Raw genomic sequence first — 18645 nt, 5'->3', positions numbered from 1 at the left:
TCGCTGAAGGAACATCATTGCACTACTGGCAGCTAGCTGAACACACTTAGTTAGCCAATCACAATAGACAAATGTGTGAAGGAACCAATCACCAGATAGCTCCCACTAGTGTAGGATATGTGTGTATTAATTTTCAACAATTGATACCAAGATAACAAAGCACATTTGAAAATAGAAGTTATTTTAATGTCTTAAAAATAACATGCCGTATCTGATTCTTGCAAGTTTAAAGGGCCATAATACCCAAATGTTTATACACTTGAAAGTGATGCATAATAGCTGTAAAAAAGCTGACTAGAAAATAATCTCCTGAACAACTCTAGTAAAAAAGAAAGATATTTTACCTCAAAAGTTCCTCAGTAGCCACATCCCATTGTAAAGGATTTCTAAGCAGCATTTTAGTGTGTCTGTCCTAGGACAGCTTAGGGGATGAGCCTCGTGAACTCTCATATGAAATCTCATGAGAGTTAAGTCAAATCTAATGAGATCACAGTAAGAGTTCATGACCTCAGCACTGCTGATGCTGATTGGCTGCTGTTCATTTCTTAATTTTTTTTTATTTTTACCTGCAACTGGGAGCAGGTGAAGAATAACTTTTTACACAGAACTTACTCTGCTGGGCTGAGGAGATTGTGAGGTAAAATATCTTCCTTTTTTACATAGTGATGCTCAGGTGATATTTTCCTGTCAGCTTTTTACAGTTATACTGCATCAGTTTCAAGTGATTTAGCATATGAGTATTATGTCCCTTTAATTTTGACTTTCATATCCCTTTAAGGACAGATTTAAACTCCTATACTGATCAAACAATCCCTCTGTAAAATGTTACAGGGTAAATGTCACCATATTTGTCAGACAGCAAAATAAATAAATGTATAATGCATGGTTATTTTTTATTAAACATTATATAGAGCAGGGTTTCTCAGTTCCAGTCCTTGGGACCACTAACAAACTATATTTTCTTGATATCTTAACTAGAGTACAGGTGAAATAATCAGCTATGATTGGTAAAAGCAGGTGTGTAACCATGGTTACTGATCAGTTTATTATTTGACCTGTGCTCTAGTTCAGATATCATGAAAATCTAGCCTGTTAGGGGTCCTGGAGATGAGAAACACTGTTATAGATGGTTACATTTTGAGTTTAAGAGAAATTCCGGTCAAAATGTAAATGCATATAGGTGAATTACATATTTGAATAGAAACATATTTGAAATATAGATGTACTGACAAAATTGCCTCTAGTAAAAGTTATCACTAGTTAACCCCTTAACAACCAGCGTCGTACCCTGTACAACGCTGTTCGTTATGCCCTTAAGGACCAGCGACGTACCCTGGCAGTCCTGGGCTTCTCTCTGCCGTGATCTCGCTCAAAATTGCGAGATCGGGCTATTTCTGCATGCCCAAAGTTGCAGAGTTGGTGATGCAGAGAGGGCCACTCTGTGACCCTCTCTGCATCGCACAGCGGTGGTGCAGATCGTTGGTGGGTGGGAGGCTAAGGAGGGAGGCGGGTTGGCGGCCCATCGCTGGAGGGAGGCGGGCGGGAGTTGAAAAAAAACAAAACACTGAAAGCGGCAGGGAGGGGGAAGGAGGGAGTGGCGAGGGGGGGTCCTGGTTATATTGGTTAGTGATGGGAATAGGAGGGTGGGAAGTCGATCTGGGAGGGGGTAGGATATTGAGGGGGGGCAGCTACACTACAGAATTTTATTTTTTTAAATGCCTAATTTGCAGCAAACTGGGTCTATATCTATATTACAAAACTGAAATGCATCCATATGGATTTCAATTTTGGTTGGAATGTCCCTTTCCAAAACAATAACAGGCGAGTTTGTCACCTTTCAAGTCTTATCTAGTTGATAAATCTATCATTCCTACATTTGCAGTTTTTGAGGACTGTTGCTAGTAATTCCTAATGACCTATATCAGTTAATGTTGTCTATGTTCTTCAATACCTAAGTAAGCTCAAGAGCATGCACATGTCTTTAGTAGGGATAGACCGATTATCGGAGCGGCCGATATTCGGAATTTCTGAAATAATCGGTAAAATACTCGATATTAGCGATATGGAGTGAATCAAAAGTAATTTAGCTTTGTGTACTTCAGGGAAACGATGTAGTTTTTAAGTGACACAAATCATCTATGTTTGTTAATGCAAGTCCATCTACAGGCCTGCCATTGGGGGGTATGGTAGTTGGAAACAGAGCACCCAGGAACACCTGGGCTTGGATTCTGTTATCAGATGTAGTGATGCAGCCTGATAGCACATATAAGCTGGACATAGCATAGCACTGATAACAGAGTCCAAGCGCAGGTGTTCCTGGGAGCTCAGTTACCAACTACCATACCCCCAATGGCACTTTAATGTTTCAAATTTTAATAAACTGTTCCGTTCTATACCAGATTTGTGTAGAAATTGTGTTGATTTTTCAAAACATTAAATGTACAGAATATCAGCCCCTGTTATCAGTTATCGGCCTGAATGGTGGCCAATAATCGGTATCGGCCCTGAAAAAACATTATCGGGTCCATATCTAGGGGCCCATTTATCATGCTCCGTATGGAGCTTGAGGGCCTGTGTTTCCGGCGGCCTTTAGACTCGCCAGAAACACAAGTTATGGAGCAGCAGTCTAAAGACCGCTGCTCCATAACCTGTCCGCCTGCTCTGAGGAGTGCGGACAGACATCCCCGCAATTCAACCCGATCGAATACGATTGGTTGATTGACCTCCCCCCCTGCTAGCGGACGATTGGCCGCAAATCTGCAGGGGGCAGCGTTGCACCAGCAGTTCACAAGAGCTGCTTGTAGCAATGCTGAGTGCAGAGAGCGTATTGCTCTCTGCATTCAGCCAGGTCTGTCGGACATGATCCGCAATGTCGGATCATGTCCGACAGGCCTTTCATAAATAGGCCCCCTAGTCTTTAGTACTCTATGGCAGCAGTGTATTCCACAATTGTTGTAGCAATGTTATATATTTGTTGCAAATACTGCTGCTATAGAGCGCTAAAGACAAGCTCGTGGGTGACAGCCTACATTTACTCTTTAAACAGTAAGTAAAGTAAAAATGAAAGGACATTTTTTTCTCTTTCATGATTCAGGTAGAGAATACAATTTTATACAACATTCCAATTTACTTCTATTATCTAATTTGCTTCATTATTTAGATATCCTTTGTTGAAGAAATAGCAATGCACATGTGTAAGCCAATCACACAAGGCATCTATGTGCAGCCACCAATCAGCAGCTACTGAGCCTGTTTAGATATGCTTTTCAACAAAGAGAATGAAGCAAATTAGATAATAGAAGTAAATTAGAAAGTTATTTAAAATCACATGCTCTTTCTAAAATATTTGGGTTTTGTGTCCTTTTAAATGTTCATGATTCAAAAAGCATATCATTTTAAACAACTTCTCAATTTGCTTCCATTATAAAATTTGGTATCCTTTGTTGAAAAGTGAAGCTAGGTAGGCCGATAGGCGCTTAGGACTGTGCACGTTGCCTTTAGCTTTCTATGGCAGCAGTGTTCACAACAATATAAACATCACTATAAACATTGTGCAACCACCACTGAGCTCACCTAGGATTACTCTTTAACAAAGGATAACAAGAAAGCAAAATGATAATTGAAGTAAATTGTAAAGTTGCTTAGTATTCATTCTCTATCCATTCGCTTTAACTTAAGTTTATAAATTGTTACATTAGCCTTTTTTTAATGAATGTTACAGCACTCTGCCTAGTACTACTTCTCAGGTGTGGGAAACCTTGCCATTTCAGTTTAGACTGAAGGCAATTTTCACACAAGCCAATACAATATGCAGTTTTAGGTTGTTGGGCCATAAATAAACAAGGGCAAGTACACTGCTATGGACTAGCTAATTTACAGTAGAAGAAAACAAACTATTCTCAGTCCGAGCACAAATAAACGTTGACAAGTAAAAGGAGTTCACTAGGTAACTGAATACTAGATTTTTCTGTTCATCTGTAATGAGCTGGTGCAGAAATAAGACTTTTCCCATCATCGCTTGAGTTTGTTCTCAGCAATTTACCTCTCATACAATTTGTGACTGCTACGGCAGTTATCAGTAACTACTGAGTATTAATACTCTACCAGCATGGAAAGGTAGGATGAGAAAAAAAGTACTAGAACCTCAGCTGCTCCCCTTAAAGACAGTATTAAGTTTTCGAAGGGCAACTTCCTTGCACACTACAATGTCTGGAACCGTCAAAGAGTTTGTCCTCTGAATAGCACTTCAAAGGTCTGCATGGGTAAGAAGCCAGTATGTATCCCAAGAGAAAAAGCACAGGTCTTTACCTTCCCAAAACTTCACAGTGATCTTATCGCTTTTTGTTGATTTTGTACATGTGGCCTCAAAATTCTAGTCAGCAGCAAACAGTGTAAACATAGTCATGGTACTTTGCGTTTACCCACAAAGCTTTGTTTATTACTGGGATCTTGTTGTTTTTAACCTGAGGTCCATTTTCTTCAGCAAGGGAGTTCCATAAAAGCCCCATAAACTAAGGCCTTTCTTTAAAAAAGCTGTCATGATTTCAGTTGGCGGAAGGTTTTTGTTTTCCAGATGCATAAACATCTGCAATGACAGAAGTTTGTAATTTATAACATAGCTGTTTTTCACTCATTTTACTACAACAGCATACACAATGTCTTGATCTAGAAATTATCCAATGTAGAAAAGATAGCACTCTCCTAATTCCAATTTCACAACCGTGCTTGTGCTAAATAGGGTCTCTGCTCACCCCATTTATTATATGCAAATTCAAGTAATGCAACAGCACCGCTGTTCACACAAGTCAGAGGAAAGAGTAGTTTTTGGCTCAGAAGAGCAGTGGCAGGATACGTGACATCAATCGGCGAATAAAAGATATAACTTTCTAGAACGTTATGAAACCTCGTTTTGGAGAAATATAGGTCAGTAGGTTTTAATTAATGTTTATTAACTTTAATATGTTAGTTGTTTAGTTTAAAAATTATAACAGAAAGTAATCCTTTAAGAAAAAGGAGTAACACAAGGTGTAGAGGTGCCTGAGGTTATAGTCAAAAGAACAACTGTCTTAAAATAAAGGGTGGGGCCGTGGACTCACCATATCCAGGAAGAAATAAATTTATCAGGTAAGCACAAATTTTGTTTTTCTTTCCTAAGATATGGCGAGTCTACGGCTTGAGTAATTACTGTTGGGAACCAATACCCAAGCTAGAGGACACAAATAAATAGGGAGAGGAAACGTAACTTAGTATGAAGAAACGCCTTATCGGCATGAAAAATAGGATAAGGGGAATCACACTGCAGAGCTGAGAGTTCCGAGACTCTTCGAGCAGAAGAGGATAGCAACAAGAAACAAAAACCCTTCCAAGATAAACTTAATGTCTATGGAATGCAACGGCTCAAACAGAGCCAGCTGTAAAACTTTAAGAACAAGATTAAGGCTCCAAGGAGGAACAACAGACCTTAGACAAGCCTGATTTTGACCAAGGCTGACAAAAATATTGCAACATCTGGCACATCCGCCAAACCGTTTATGTAGTAAAACTGATACAGCAGAATCTTACCCTTAATGGTACTGACTGACACATCCTTTCCAGGCCTTCCTGAAGAAAAGATAAAATTCTAGAAATTCTAATTCTACTCCAGAGTAGCCCTTGGATTCAACCAATAAAGATATTTACTCCATATCTTATGCAAGCCTGAATCATGGTCTCAATGACCGACTCAGAAAAATCACGCTTAGACAGAATTAAGCGTTTCAATCTCCCAAGCAGTCAGCTTCAAAGAAACGAGATTTGGAATGAAGGAAGGACCCTGAATCAGGAGGTCCTTCCTCAGAGGTAGTCTCCAAAGTGAGAGAGATGACATCTCCACTAGGTCTGCAAACCAGATCCTGCAAGGCAAGCAGGGGCTATTAGAATCACTGAAGCCCTCTCCTGTTTGATACGAGCAATGACTCAAGGAGAGCAAACGGAGGAAACAGGTATGCCAACCTGAAAACCAAGGAACGCCCAGAGATCTATCAGAACAGCCTACGGATCTCTTGACCTTGAACCGTACCTTGGAAGCTTGGTGTTCTTGATGGGACGCAATCAGATCTACTCCCGGCACCCCCCATTTGAGGACTACGCTGGAAAACACCCTCCGGATGGAGTTCCCCCGGGATGAAAAGTCTGTCCTGCTCAGAAAATCCGACTTCCCAGTTGTCTACGTGAGACAGCATTGTGGGTCTCTGCCCACTAAGAATCCGAGTAACCTCCTTCATGGCTAAGGAACTCCCAAGTTCCTCCCTGGTGATTGATGTAAGCCATGAGGTTATTTTTGTCTGACTGGAACCTGATAACTGGGGCTGAGGAACAACTGAGGCCACGCAAATAGAGCATTGTAAATCGCCCTTCAACCCCAAGATGTTGATAGGAAGAGCAGACTTCTCCCCCCAAGTCCAAAGGCCCTGAGCTTTTAACAAGTTCAGACTGCTCCCCAGCCCAGCAGGCTGGTGTCCGTGGTCAAGATCACCCAGGAAGGTCTCCGAAAGCATGTGCCCTGAGACAGATGTTCCTGAGAAATCCACCACGGGAGAGAATCCCTTGACGGACTGATCTAACCTCTATTCTCTGAGATAGATCGCATGGTCGCCATTCCATTGTCTGAGCGATGAACAACTGGAGAGCTCTCAAATGGAATCGAGCAAAAGAGAATGATGTCCATAGAAGCCACCATCAGATTGATTACCTCCATACATTGAGCCACTGAAGAATGAGCAGAAGCGTGAAGGGAGAGGCAAGAGGAAATTATTTTGTTTTTTCCTGACCTCTGTCAGAAAAATCTTCATCAATAGAGAATCTATTATGGTCCCTAAGAACACTACTCTTGTAGCAGGGGAGAAAGGAGCTTTTTTCAGATTCCACATTCCATCCGGTGGGAATGAAAGAAAAGGCTATCTCTGTGTGAGATTTAGCTAGTTAAAAAAGATGGAGCCTGAACCAATATGTCATCCAAGTAGGGTGCCACAGCAATTCTACGAGAACGGATCGCTGCTAAAAGAGCCCCAGAACCCTTTGAAAAAATTGTGGGAGGCCGTGGCTAGACCAAATGGAAGGGCAACAAACTGGAATGTTTGTCCAGAAGGCAAATCTCAGGAATCTGTGATGGTCCCTGTGAATAGGAACATAAAGATACGCATCCTTTAGGTCTATGGTTGTCATGAAACTGACCCTCTTGTTACTATAAGGAAGAATGGAGCGTATAGTCTCCATCTTGTAGGATGGAACTTTGAGAAACTTGTTTAGACACTTCAAGTCTAGAATGGGACGTAAAGTTGCCTCTTATTTGGGAACCACAAATAGGTGTGGAGTAGAACCCAAGACCCTGTTCCTGCACTGAAACTGGAACTATCACTCCCAAGGTAGGAAAAGATGTTGTATACATTTCAAAGAAAGCCTCTCTCTTTATGGGTCTGCAGATAATCTTGAAATAAAGGAATCAGCCTCTGGGAGTTAAAGTCTATAATTCCAAATTGTAAACCTGGGATTCTATATCCACAGCTCCAGGGAATCTGGGACATCTCGTATTCAGGCTTGAAAGAATTGAGAAAGTCTGCCCCCCACTTGATCCCATCCCGGCATCGGGGCAAAACCCTTTGATTTGGAATCAGCTGCGGGTTTCCTTGATTGTTTCCCCTTGTCCCAAGACTGATTGGGTTTCCAAGAAAACTTGGATTGTTCCTGCTTGGAAGAAGGGGAAGGCTTTTCTCCTGAAGTTACGAAAAAGGAACGAAAATTACTGGCCTATTCCTTCTTATCTTGAGGTAGAAAAGACCCTTTTCCACCCGTAATATCAGAGATAATTTCCTGCCAAACCAGTCCAAACAAGGTTTTTGCCCTTGTAATGAATCTCCAGAAGCTTGACTTTAGAGGAAACGTCTGCGGGCTAGGACAGCGAAACTAGAGGTTTTAGCTCCTAGTCTAAACAACCTGTAAAAATGGCATCTGCAATAAGGAATTGGCCAACTTAAGAGCTTAATCCTATCTTAAATTTTATTCAAGAATTCTCTACTTGAAGAGAATCAAACAAGGCGTTGAACCCAATAAGATGCTGCACTAGTCACGGTGGCAATACACACGCAGGTTGCCATTGGAGACCTTGAGGAACATAAATCTTTTTCAAATAAGCCTCAGGTTCTTGTCATCGGATCCTTAAATCCCTCAATAGGAATAGTTGTTCTCTTAGCCAGAGTGGAAACTGCCCCTTCAACTTTGGGTACAGTTTTACCAAGGGTCTTTAATGGAGTCCTCGACAGGAAACATTTTCTTAAAAATGGGAGACGGGGAAAAAGACACCACTGGTTTCTCCCATTCCTGTGAAATATTCTCCCTAGCACGGTCCGGCACACGCGAAAAACCTCTGAAGTGGAAGGGTTCATCAAAGAAATATTAAGTTTACTAGATTTCTTAGGAGTGACAACGACAGAGGTATCGGAGTGATCTAAAGTAGCTAAAACCTCCTTTAACAATACACAAAGGTGTTCAAGATTAAATCTGAAGGATACCACTTCAGTCTCAGAAGAAGGAATTATACTGTCCAAATTTTGAGATTTCACCTCAGAAAGTCAGCTGTATCTTCCTCTTCAGGCTTATGAAAAAGGGCAACTTGGGAAGCAGAACTGAGGACAAGCACCTTAACTTTCTGGAATTTCTAGATTTTCTATTGCTTTTTCTCAGTACTCTGGGAATGGCAGCTAATGCACACAGATACCGCTGAAGATACCTAGGTAGCAATTTCTGTTTTTAAATAAACTCCAGTAGGAGTTATAGAGGAACCACAGGGCACTGCATGTGACGCCCATTGAGGCTTGGGCTTAGCAGGAGAAAGCTGAGGTATTTATTTTAAACAGCATCATCCTGAGAGCATTAGGCTCAAAAATGTTACCCTTTTTTTTTGCAAGGTTTTCTTTACAAATGAAGAACAAAATGGAATAGGAGCTGCAATTTGTGCATCTAAACATAATAAGCATGAATTCATGAGAGCATGTTCCATATCAGACATGTTGTGAAACAAGTAATAAACTTGTACAGATAAGTTCTCAAACATTTTAATATTCAATTAAGCCAAGGAAACAAATACACTTTAAATTTTATCCCAAATTAGGATCAATCCCCCAGCTAAAATTATGTGAGAAAAGTTAAGAAAAAACGTTTAATAAACATCAAATAAACGTCCTAAAATTACCCCTCAGGCAACTCCACACCTCAATTACTGAGGTGCCTTACCGCTACCAATTAAGACCGGATCACCCAGAAATGGAGAAAAACAACTTTTTCCTCAGAAACGTTATGAGGTAAAGCCGGTCATGTGACCGCAACTGCCGAGCTCAAATTACTGCTGCGACACAACAGTTTTTCAAACCTGACAGTTTAAAATGTTGCATCGTTTTATTTTAAAGCAAATGGGAAATGAATAAGCTTCTGAAATAGAAAATGCAGCCTTACTTTAAGTTTAAACTTGTATTGCTTTATCAAGTAAATATGTGTCAGAAAATAAAGCCTAATAAAAACATTTTACCCTTTCTTTTTAAAAGAGTTTAAATGTTAGTCTCACACATGCTACAGTGGCTGCTTCGTCCCCCAGTGTAACCCATACAACAGGATTATCTATGTCCCAATAAAAAAGCAGTGTCTTAATTTGTTAAGTGCATTGTCTCCCAAACTGGAAGAAAAAGCACTTACCTGCTCCGCTGTCCGACATGTAGACAGTTACAAGGTATGAGAAGACACAGTTCTTCACAGAGACCTTTGGAAAAGAAAGAACAGAGTAACCAACTCCGGCTTTCTAAACTAGGGCAGCAATTGCTAGGAAAACTCAGTAAGTACCTCTTTACAAGTTCCAAACTGCTTTAAAGCCACCACTACCCGACTGCAAGGAATGACGTTGAATACAGCTATACCTCAAAACTTGCTTGTAGATTAAATCAAAATGTTTCTTCAGACACCTAAACTTCACCTCCTCCATGCACCGAAGGCAAAGAGAATGATTGTGGGTAAGGGAGTGATACTTAACAGTTTAACTGTAGTGCCTCTTTGCCTCCTCCTGCTGGCCAGGAGTGATATTCAACAGTAATTACTCAAGCCGTAGCTCCACCATATCTTAGGAAAGAAATAAAAGGGAGTATTCTAATTGCTCTAATTGCAATTCCCATGATCTAAAGGTAAATATTTAGCAAAAACATCGTAGAAAGAGGATCGATGATTGGTGGGTATTATACAAGTCAACTGGAATTTATATATACTTATTAAAAGTGCCCATGTGCCTTTGTTATGTTGGATGAAAGTACTCGTACAGTTAGGAAATATATAACAGAAAACTAAATCAGCAATAAGGATTACCACAACCAGTTTCTAAACATTTTCTATAATCGGGACATAGGGTGAGCCAATTACAGTTTCAAGGTAATGGGTCATGTGCCTAGAAGAAGGGGGTAACAGAAAATGTTATTGAAGAAAAATGTGTGGTGGATCAAAACATTGGGTACAAAATTTTCTATCAAGAGTCCTAAATAGGTATTATTATCTGCATTTTTTTTGTTTGTTTTTTTTAACATACAGGTTAGTAGTTATTAAATTATTTTAATTTGTAATGAAATAAGTTTTTATATTTTAATGTAATTTGGGAATGGCAACAGGGGTTATAGATTTGAAGATGTGAATATTTAAGAATGTTGTTTAATGGGACACTAGGCATCAGTAGAGTGTTAAATAGGTGTTACCTAGGGTTATTGTTAGAGACAGGTAACAGTAATGTGGGTAATTATTTTGGGCTTTAAATTTATATGTTGCATTGGTCGATATAGCATGGATTAAAGTTGCTAATTTTTGAGCATTTTACCCTAATTAAGGACTTGTGTTTTTAACAGTGGTTCTGCTGCGTTACTTGTTACTTAATTTTTAGAGGTTATCAGCTTTTCCTTACTGCCCTTATTCAAGCATTGTTTTGTTTGTACCGCACACACAGACACTAAACACCAGCTAGCACAAGGCAGGAAACCCCAAGTCTACTGCTGTACCAGCATAAATAGTAGATGATGTGTGATTTTGTCCATTGGTGCGTTAGAGGTCCCTTGGCACCCTCATAAGCTTTGTCAGATTCACTTGTGGTCCAAAATGGTTTTCTACTGATTCATTATACATGTGCCTCATTAGATTTACAAACCTACAATATACATTTATAGATGTGAAGCCAACTACATGGACGGAGAAAGGTAGTGTGTGAGTCCCAATAGGAGGATTCTTAAATAGTCAGTTTTTGCAGAATTCCAGTGTCTGTCTACAGAGTTAACCACAATATTGAAAGTGATAAAGTGGGCATCATAGTGCCAGCATGCAGAGGCCAACCTACAACCTTCTAAGAATCTAGATCTTCTGAGTCAACATCCCTTGTACCTTTGATTTCTGGACCTATGAGTTATGTGAGGGCATACTATGTGTTTGAAAAAAACTGTTCTCCTAGTTGTACGAGTTTGGGGTTGGGCATTACAGCTGCCTGGAGGGATTAAACAAGGGGCTCTCTTCTACAATCCTTCAAGGGGAGCCATGATACTGATACTTCAATCTTATCTCTCCAATGATTACTAAACACACACATTGTATGAGTTATTGACAAGTCACTGCCATGTGCTGTCACACATTGTAAACTTTGACTGGTAAATAGAATTGATTTCAATGCACTGTTAATGTTTTCAGCTAAAATACTGCAAGAGACATGGTTTCATTACATTTCTGTACCCAATTACCAATCTTCCAGAGAGCATCCTGACATGGCTTCTGATTTATTCCCTCGCCACCAATCAGGATTACTGTGTCGGGGTCACAGAGGACAACATTATGACCCCACCTTGGTGATGGGCTCACTAAAAACAGGTAGGGAAAGATAAAAGAAAAAAAAGGGGGGGAAATAAAGGAAAATTAGATGTGATAATATAAAAAAAAAATCATGTAAAATACACTCTGGAAACAACTTATAAATACAAGATAAAATGAATTAAACAATCTGGACTATTACATCAAAGAAAGGGCAAATATTTAAAATACCCAAACCAATTTCTTCTATATAAAGCATTACAAAATGTGCATATGCCCTAAAATCACAGGCACAACCTTTTCTTTCTTTTGTTCTTGTGTTTTGACTCTTATTGGACATGCATAACTATTATTATGCCCTGTATTTCAATAGTTGTGCTGCCTTTTTTTTTTTTTTAAGGCCAAAAAATGACTAATTTGTTACATGATCTAATTTTAAGACCATCGACTCTACACTACCGAAAATGGGTTAAATACACAAGCATTGCAGATCCTGAGCAGAAACTAGTTATGTGCATTCTGAGGTTTCGTTAACCTCTGAATGCGGAAGGTGGCAGCTCTTTGTGCCACTCGGCTACTTTCGTTGCCGCATTTATTCTTGTGCAACGGCAACGCACTAAAATCTGAGCAAATCCAGATTTTGGTGCATCGCTGTTGCACAAGGATAATTGTGGCAACAAAAATAGCCGAGCAGCACAAAGAAACGCCTTCTTCCTTATTCGAAGGAAAACAAAACCTGAGTGTGCGTGTCTAACAGAAACAACCACTAATATGGGGTTAAACACACAGTAGTGTAGGTCAATAGTCTTAAAATAGCATGCTCTAACAATTATTGCATGTAATATTTAGACTATTATAGCCTTTTAATTATTTATTTTTATTGCCACTGGTGTTTTAAAGGGGACACTAAAGTTAAATAAAACTTCATTATTCAGATAGAACATGCAGTTTTAAGAGACTTTCCAATTTACTTCTATTATCAAATTGTACAGTTTTATATGCATACTTTCTGTGGCAACAGCTACTACTGAGCATAGTGTATATAAGTCTGTGATTGGCTGATGGCTGTCACATGATACAGAGGGACAGAAAATTGAAGTTAATTTTGAAAGAAAATAAATCCACTGCTCAAGTAATGAGTGCTGGCCATTTTTTAAATAGTTTTCTATTTAATCTCTTGCTTCTGTGGAAAACAATTAGGGATATATATATATATATATATATATATATAATCTATATATATATATATAAACCAGGCAATAAAGTAGAGTTTTTGTGTGGAATCCCACACAAACTTGTTTATATCAATCTATTTTATTGCTGTTTTTATATCTGTTCCTAATTATTTGCAGCAGGACAGCAAGATAAGCTTAAAATAAAGTTTAGACATGGCGGCGTCCATTACTTTATAGAAACTCAGTGGAATTTAGAAAAACAACAATTTCCAGATATAAATTACAGGAAAAAGGAACATTATACTACAAAGCTTTTTTTAAATACATATAATTAATCATTTACTAATACAATCTTCTCATACTGTTTAATATTTCTGCACAAATTGCTTTTATTTATCAAAAGGTCCAAATGTGGACTTATTTTTTTTTATAAGAAAAGGAAAGGGGGCGCCTCATAGTGAAATCCATATGCAATATGGTTAGAACAAAGAAAGAGTAAAACTCACAATTTGTGATGGCACTTATGCAGTGCAAACAGGCAGGCTGACAGTCAGTGGTCGGATAACTGGATACTTCTCCCGCATCAGGGTGGATCAGGTCTCTGGTCTGTCAGCATCCAAGCCGCAACACCAGCAAACAAAACAGTGTGAAAAAATCACTAGTGCAGTGATACAGATGTAAAAAAACTTCTGTGGAAGTAAAAGGCAGACACCTCCGTAAAAGGTTAAAATGTAGTTTAATATTGTAACGCGTTTCTCGACTCAAATATTCGGTCGTCAGGCAAAAAAGTATTGGTATACAAACTACCAAATATTTGGGTCGAGAAATGCGTTGCAATATTAAACTACATTTTAACCTTTTACGAAGGTGTCTGCCTTTTACTTCCACAGAAGTTTTTTTTACATCTGTATCACTGCACTAGTGATTTTTTCACACTGTTTTGTTTGCTGGTGTTGTGGCTTGGACGCTGACAGACCAGAGACCTGAGACAGGATCCACCCTGATACGGGAGAAGTATCCAGTTAGCTGACCACTGTGACTGTCAGCCTGCCTGTTTGCACTGCATAAGTGCCATCACAAATTGTGAGTTTTACTCTCTTTGTTCTGACCATATTGCATATGGATTTCACTATGAGGCGCCCATTTCCTTTTCTTATCTAGATTATCGAGGTGAATTGAGATCGTTCTCCACAAGTGGAGCTGCCTTACACCGTTTCCAAAATTGGTTTCTACCCTTGAATCTCATTTCTACAATAGAATTTGATTATCAATTTATGGATTTTACTATTGAAATATTGTTTATCATTCTAACAATTGTTATTATGTATATTTAAATTACTTTTGTTTACACAGACAACATTTGTTCATTTTAATTATTTTATTTACTTTTCACATCCTATCAGTGCGCCACCTTTCTATGGCCTAGATTTGGAGTTTGGCGGTAGCCGTGAAAACCAGCGTTAGAGGCTCCTAACGCTGGTTTTAGGCTACCTCCGGTATTTGGAGTCATTAAAAAAAGGGTCTAACGCTCACTTTTCAGCCGCGACTTTTCCATACCGCAGCTCCCCTTACGTCAATTGCGTATCCTATCTTTTCAATGGGATTTTTCTAACTCCGGTATTTAGAGTCGTGTCTGAAGTGAGCGTTAGAATTCTAACGACAAAACTCCAGCCGCAGAAAAAAGTCAGTAGTTAAGAGCTTTCTGGGCTAACGCCGGTTCATAAGGCTCTTAACTACTGTACTCTAAAGTACACTAACACCCATAAACTACCTATGTACCCCTAAACCGAGGTCCCCCCACATCGCCGCCACTCGATTAAATTTTTTTAACCCCTAATCTGCCGACCGCCACCTACGTTATACTTATGTACCCCTAATCTGCTGCCCCTAACACCGTCGACCCCTATATTATATTTATTAACCCCTAACCTGCCCCCCACAATGTCGCAGCCAGCTACCTACAATAATTAACCCCTAATCTGCCGACCGCAAAGCGCCGCCACCTACATTATAGCTATGTACCCCTAATCTGCTGCCCCTAACACCACCGACCCCTATATTATATTTATTAACCCCTAATCTGCCCCCCTCAACGTCACCTCCACCTGCCTACACTTATTAACCCCTAATCTGCCGAGCGGATCTCACCGCTACTATAATAAAGTTATTAACCCCTAATCCGCCTCAATAACCCTATAATAAATAGTATTAACCCCTAATCTGCCCTCCCTAACATCGCCGACACCTAACGTCAATTATTAACCCCTAATCTGCCGACTGGAGCTCACCGCTATTCTAATAAATGTATTAACCCCTAAAGCTAAGTCTAACCCTAACACGAACACCCACCTAAATTAAATATAATTTTAATCTAACGAAATTAATTAACTCTTATGAAATAAATTATTCCTATTTAAAGCTAAATACTTACCTGTAAAATAAATCCTAATATAGCTACAATATAAATTATAATTATATTATAGCTATTTTAGGATTAATATTTATTTTACAGGTAACTTTGTATTTATTTTAACCAGGTACAATAGCTATTAAATAGTTAAGAACTATTTAATAGCTAAAATAGTTAAATTACAAATTTACCTGTAAAATAAATCCTAACCTAAGTTACAATTAAACCTAACACTACACTATCAATAAATTAATTAAATAAAATACCTATAATTATCTACAATTAAACCTAACACTACACTATCAATTCCTACAAATAAATACAATGAAATAAACTATCTAAAGTACAAAAAATAAAAAAGAACTAAGTTGCAAAAAAATAAAAAAATATTTACAAAAATTAGAAATATATTACAACAATTTTAAACTAATTACACCTACTCTAAGCCCCCTAATAAAATAACAAAGCCCCCCAAAATAAAAAAAATTCCCTACCCTATTCTAAATTACTAAAGTTCAAAGCTCTTTTACCTTACCAGCCCTGAACAGGGCCCTTTGCGGGGCATGCCCCAAGAAGTTCAGCTCTTTTGCCTGTAAAAAAAAAACATAATTTATGTAAGAACTTACCTGATAAATTCATTTCTTTCATATTAGCAAGAGTCCATGAGCTAGTGACGTATGGGATATACATTCCTACCAGGAGGGGCAAAGTTTCCCAAACCTTAAAATGCCTATAAATACACCCCTCACCACACCCACAATTCAGTTTAACGAATAGCCAAGAAGTGGGGTGATAAGAAAAAAGTGCGAAAGCATATAAAATAAGGAATTGGAATAATTGTGCTTTATACAAAAAAATCATAACCACCACAAAAAAGGGCGGGCCTCATGGACTCTTGCTAATATGAAAGAAATGAATTTATCAGGTAAGTTCTTACATAAATTATGTTTTCTTTCATGTAATTAGCAAGAGTCCATGAGCTAGTGACGTATGGGATAATGACTACCCAAGATGTGGATCTTTCCACACAAGAGTCACTAGAGAGGGAGGGATAAAATAAAGACAGCCAATTCCTGCTGAAAATAATCCACACCCAAAATAAAGTTTAATGAAAAACATAAGCAGAAGATTCAAACTGAAACCGCTGCCTGAAGTACTTTTCTACCAAAAACTGCTTCAGAAGAAGAAAATACAACAAAATGGTAGAATTTGGTAAAAGTATGCAAAGAGGACCAAGTTGCCGCTTTGCAAATCTGATCAACCGAAGCTTCATTCCTAAACGCCCAGGAAGTAGAAACTGACCTAGTAGAATGAGCTGTAATCCTATGAGGCGGAGTCTTACCCGACTCAACATAGGCAAGATGAATTAAAGATTTCAACCAAGATGCCAAAGAAATGGCAGAAGTTTTCTGGCCTTTCTAAAACCGGAAAAGATAACAAATAAACTAGAAGTCTTTCGGAAAGACTTAGTAGCTTCAACATAATATTTCAAAGCTCTAATAACATCCAAAGAATGCAACGATTTCTCCTTAGAATTCTTAGGATTAGGACATAATGAAGGAACCACAATGTCTCTACTAATGTTGTTGGAATTCACAACTTAGGTAAAAATTCAAAAGAAGTTCGCAACACCGCCTTATCCTGATGAAAAATCAGAAAAGGAGACTCACAAGAAAGAGCAGATAATTCAGAAACTCTTCTGGCAGAAGAGATGGCCAAAAGGAACAAAACTTTCCAAGAAAGTAATTTAATAACCAATGAATGCATAGGTTCAAATGGAGGAGCTTGAAGAGCCCCCAGAACCAAATTCAAACTCCAAGGAGGAGAAATTGACTTAATGACAGGCTTTATACGAACCAAAGCTTGTACAAAACAATGAATATCAGGAAGAATAGCAATCTTTCTGTGAAAAAGAACAGAAAGAGCAGAGATTTGACCTTTCAAGGAACTTGCGGACAAACCCTTATCTAAACCATCCTGAAGAAACTGTAATATTCTCGGTATTCTAAAAGAATGCGAAGAAAAATGATGAGAAAGACACCAAGAAATATAAGTCTTCCAGACTCTATAATATATCTCTCTGGATACAGATTTACGAGCCTGTAACATAGTATTAATCACAGAGTCAGAGAAACCTCTTTGACCAAGAATCAAGCGTTCAATCTCCATACCTTTAAATTTAAAGATTTCAGATCCTGATGGAAAAAAGGACCTTGAGACAAAAGGTCTGGTCTTAACGGAAGAGTCCACGGTTGGCAAGAGGCCATCCGGACAAGATCCGCATACCAAAACCTGTGAGGCCATGCCGGAGCTACCAGCAGAACAAACGAGCATTCCTTCAGAATCTTGGAGATTACTCTTGGAAGAAGAACTAGAGGCGGAAAGATATAGGCAGGATGATACTTCCAAGGAAGTGATAATGCATCCACTGCCTCCGCCTGAGGATCCCGGGATCTGGACAGATACCTGGGAAGTTTCTTGTTTAGATGAGAAGCCATCAGATCTATTTCTGGAAGTTCCCACATTTGAACAATCTGAAGAAATACCTCTGGGTGAAGAGACCATTCGCCCGGATGCAACGTTTGGCGACTGAGATAATCCGCTTTCCAATTGTCCATACCTGGGATATGAACCGCAGAGATTAGACAGGAGCTGGATTCCGCCCAAACCAAAATTCGAGATACTTCTTTCATAGCCAGAGGACTGTGAGTCCCTCCTTGATGATTGATGTATGCCACAGTTGTGACATTGTCTATCTGAAAACAAATGAACAACTCTCTCTTCAGAAGAGGCCAAGACTGAAGATCTCTGAAAATTGCACGGAGTTCCAAAATATTGATCGGAAATCTCACCTCCTGAGATTCCCAAACCCCTTGTGCCGTCAGATACCCCCACACAGCTCCCCAACCTGTAAGACTTGCATCTGTTGAGATTAAAGTCCAGGTCGGAAGAACAAAGAAGCCCCCTGAACTAAACGATGGTGATCTGTCCACCATGTCAGAGAGTGTCGTAAAATCGGTTTAAAGATATTAATTGAGATATCTTTGAGTAATCCCTGCACCATTGGTTCAGCATACAGAGCTGAAGAGGTCGCATGTGAAAACGAGCAAAGGAGATCGCATCTGATGCGGCAGTCCTAAGACCCAACATTTCCATGCATAAGGCTACCAAAGGGAATGATTGTGACTGAAGGTTTTGACAAGCTGATAT

General features: G+C 39.1%; 1 protein-coding gene across 1 annotated transcript in view; it reads right to left on the bottom strand.

Annotated features, from left to right (window-relative positions):
* The window catches only part of LOC128652826 (uncharacterized), a 59156-nt gene that overhangs the window by 29613 nt on the left and 10898 nt on the right, over nt 1-18645 (bottom strand). The window contains exons 4-5 of the mRNA XM_053705793.1: nt 11784-11900; nt 6035-6040 (exon numbers count right to left, since the gene is read on the bottom strand). Of these exons, the coding sequence (XP_053561768.1) occupies nt 6035-6040; nt 11784-11900 (123 nt within the window). The remainder of the gene's footprint in view (nt 1-6034; nt 6041-11783; nt 11901-18645) is intronic.

This window comes from Bombina bombina, chromosome 1 (genome assembly GCF_027579735.1).
Source record: "Bombina bombina isolate aBomBom1 chromosome 1, aBomBom1.pri, whole genome shotgun sequence".
Taxonomy (NCBI): domain Eukaryota; kingdom Metazoa; phylum Chordata; class Amphibia; order Anura; family Bombinatoridae; genus Bombina; species Bombina bombina.
The sequence above is the reverse complement of the archived record's forward strand: the minus strand, read 5'-3'. Positions and strand labels throughout refer to the sequence as shown.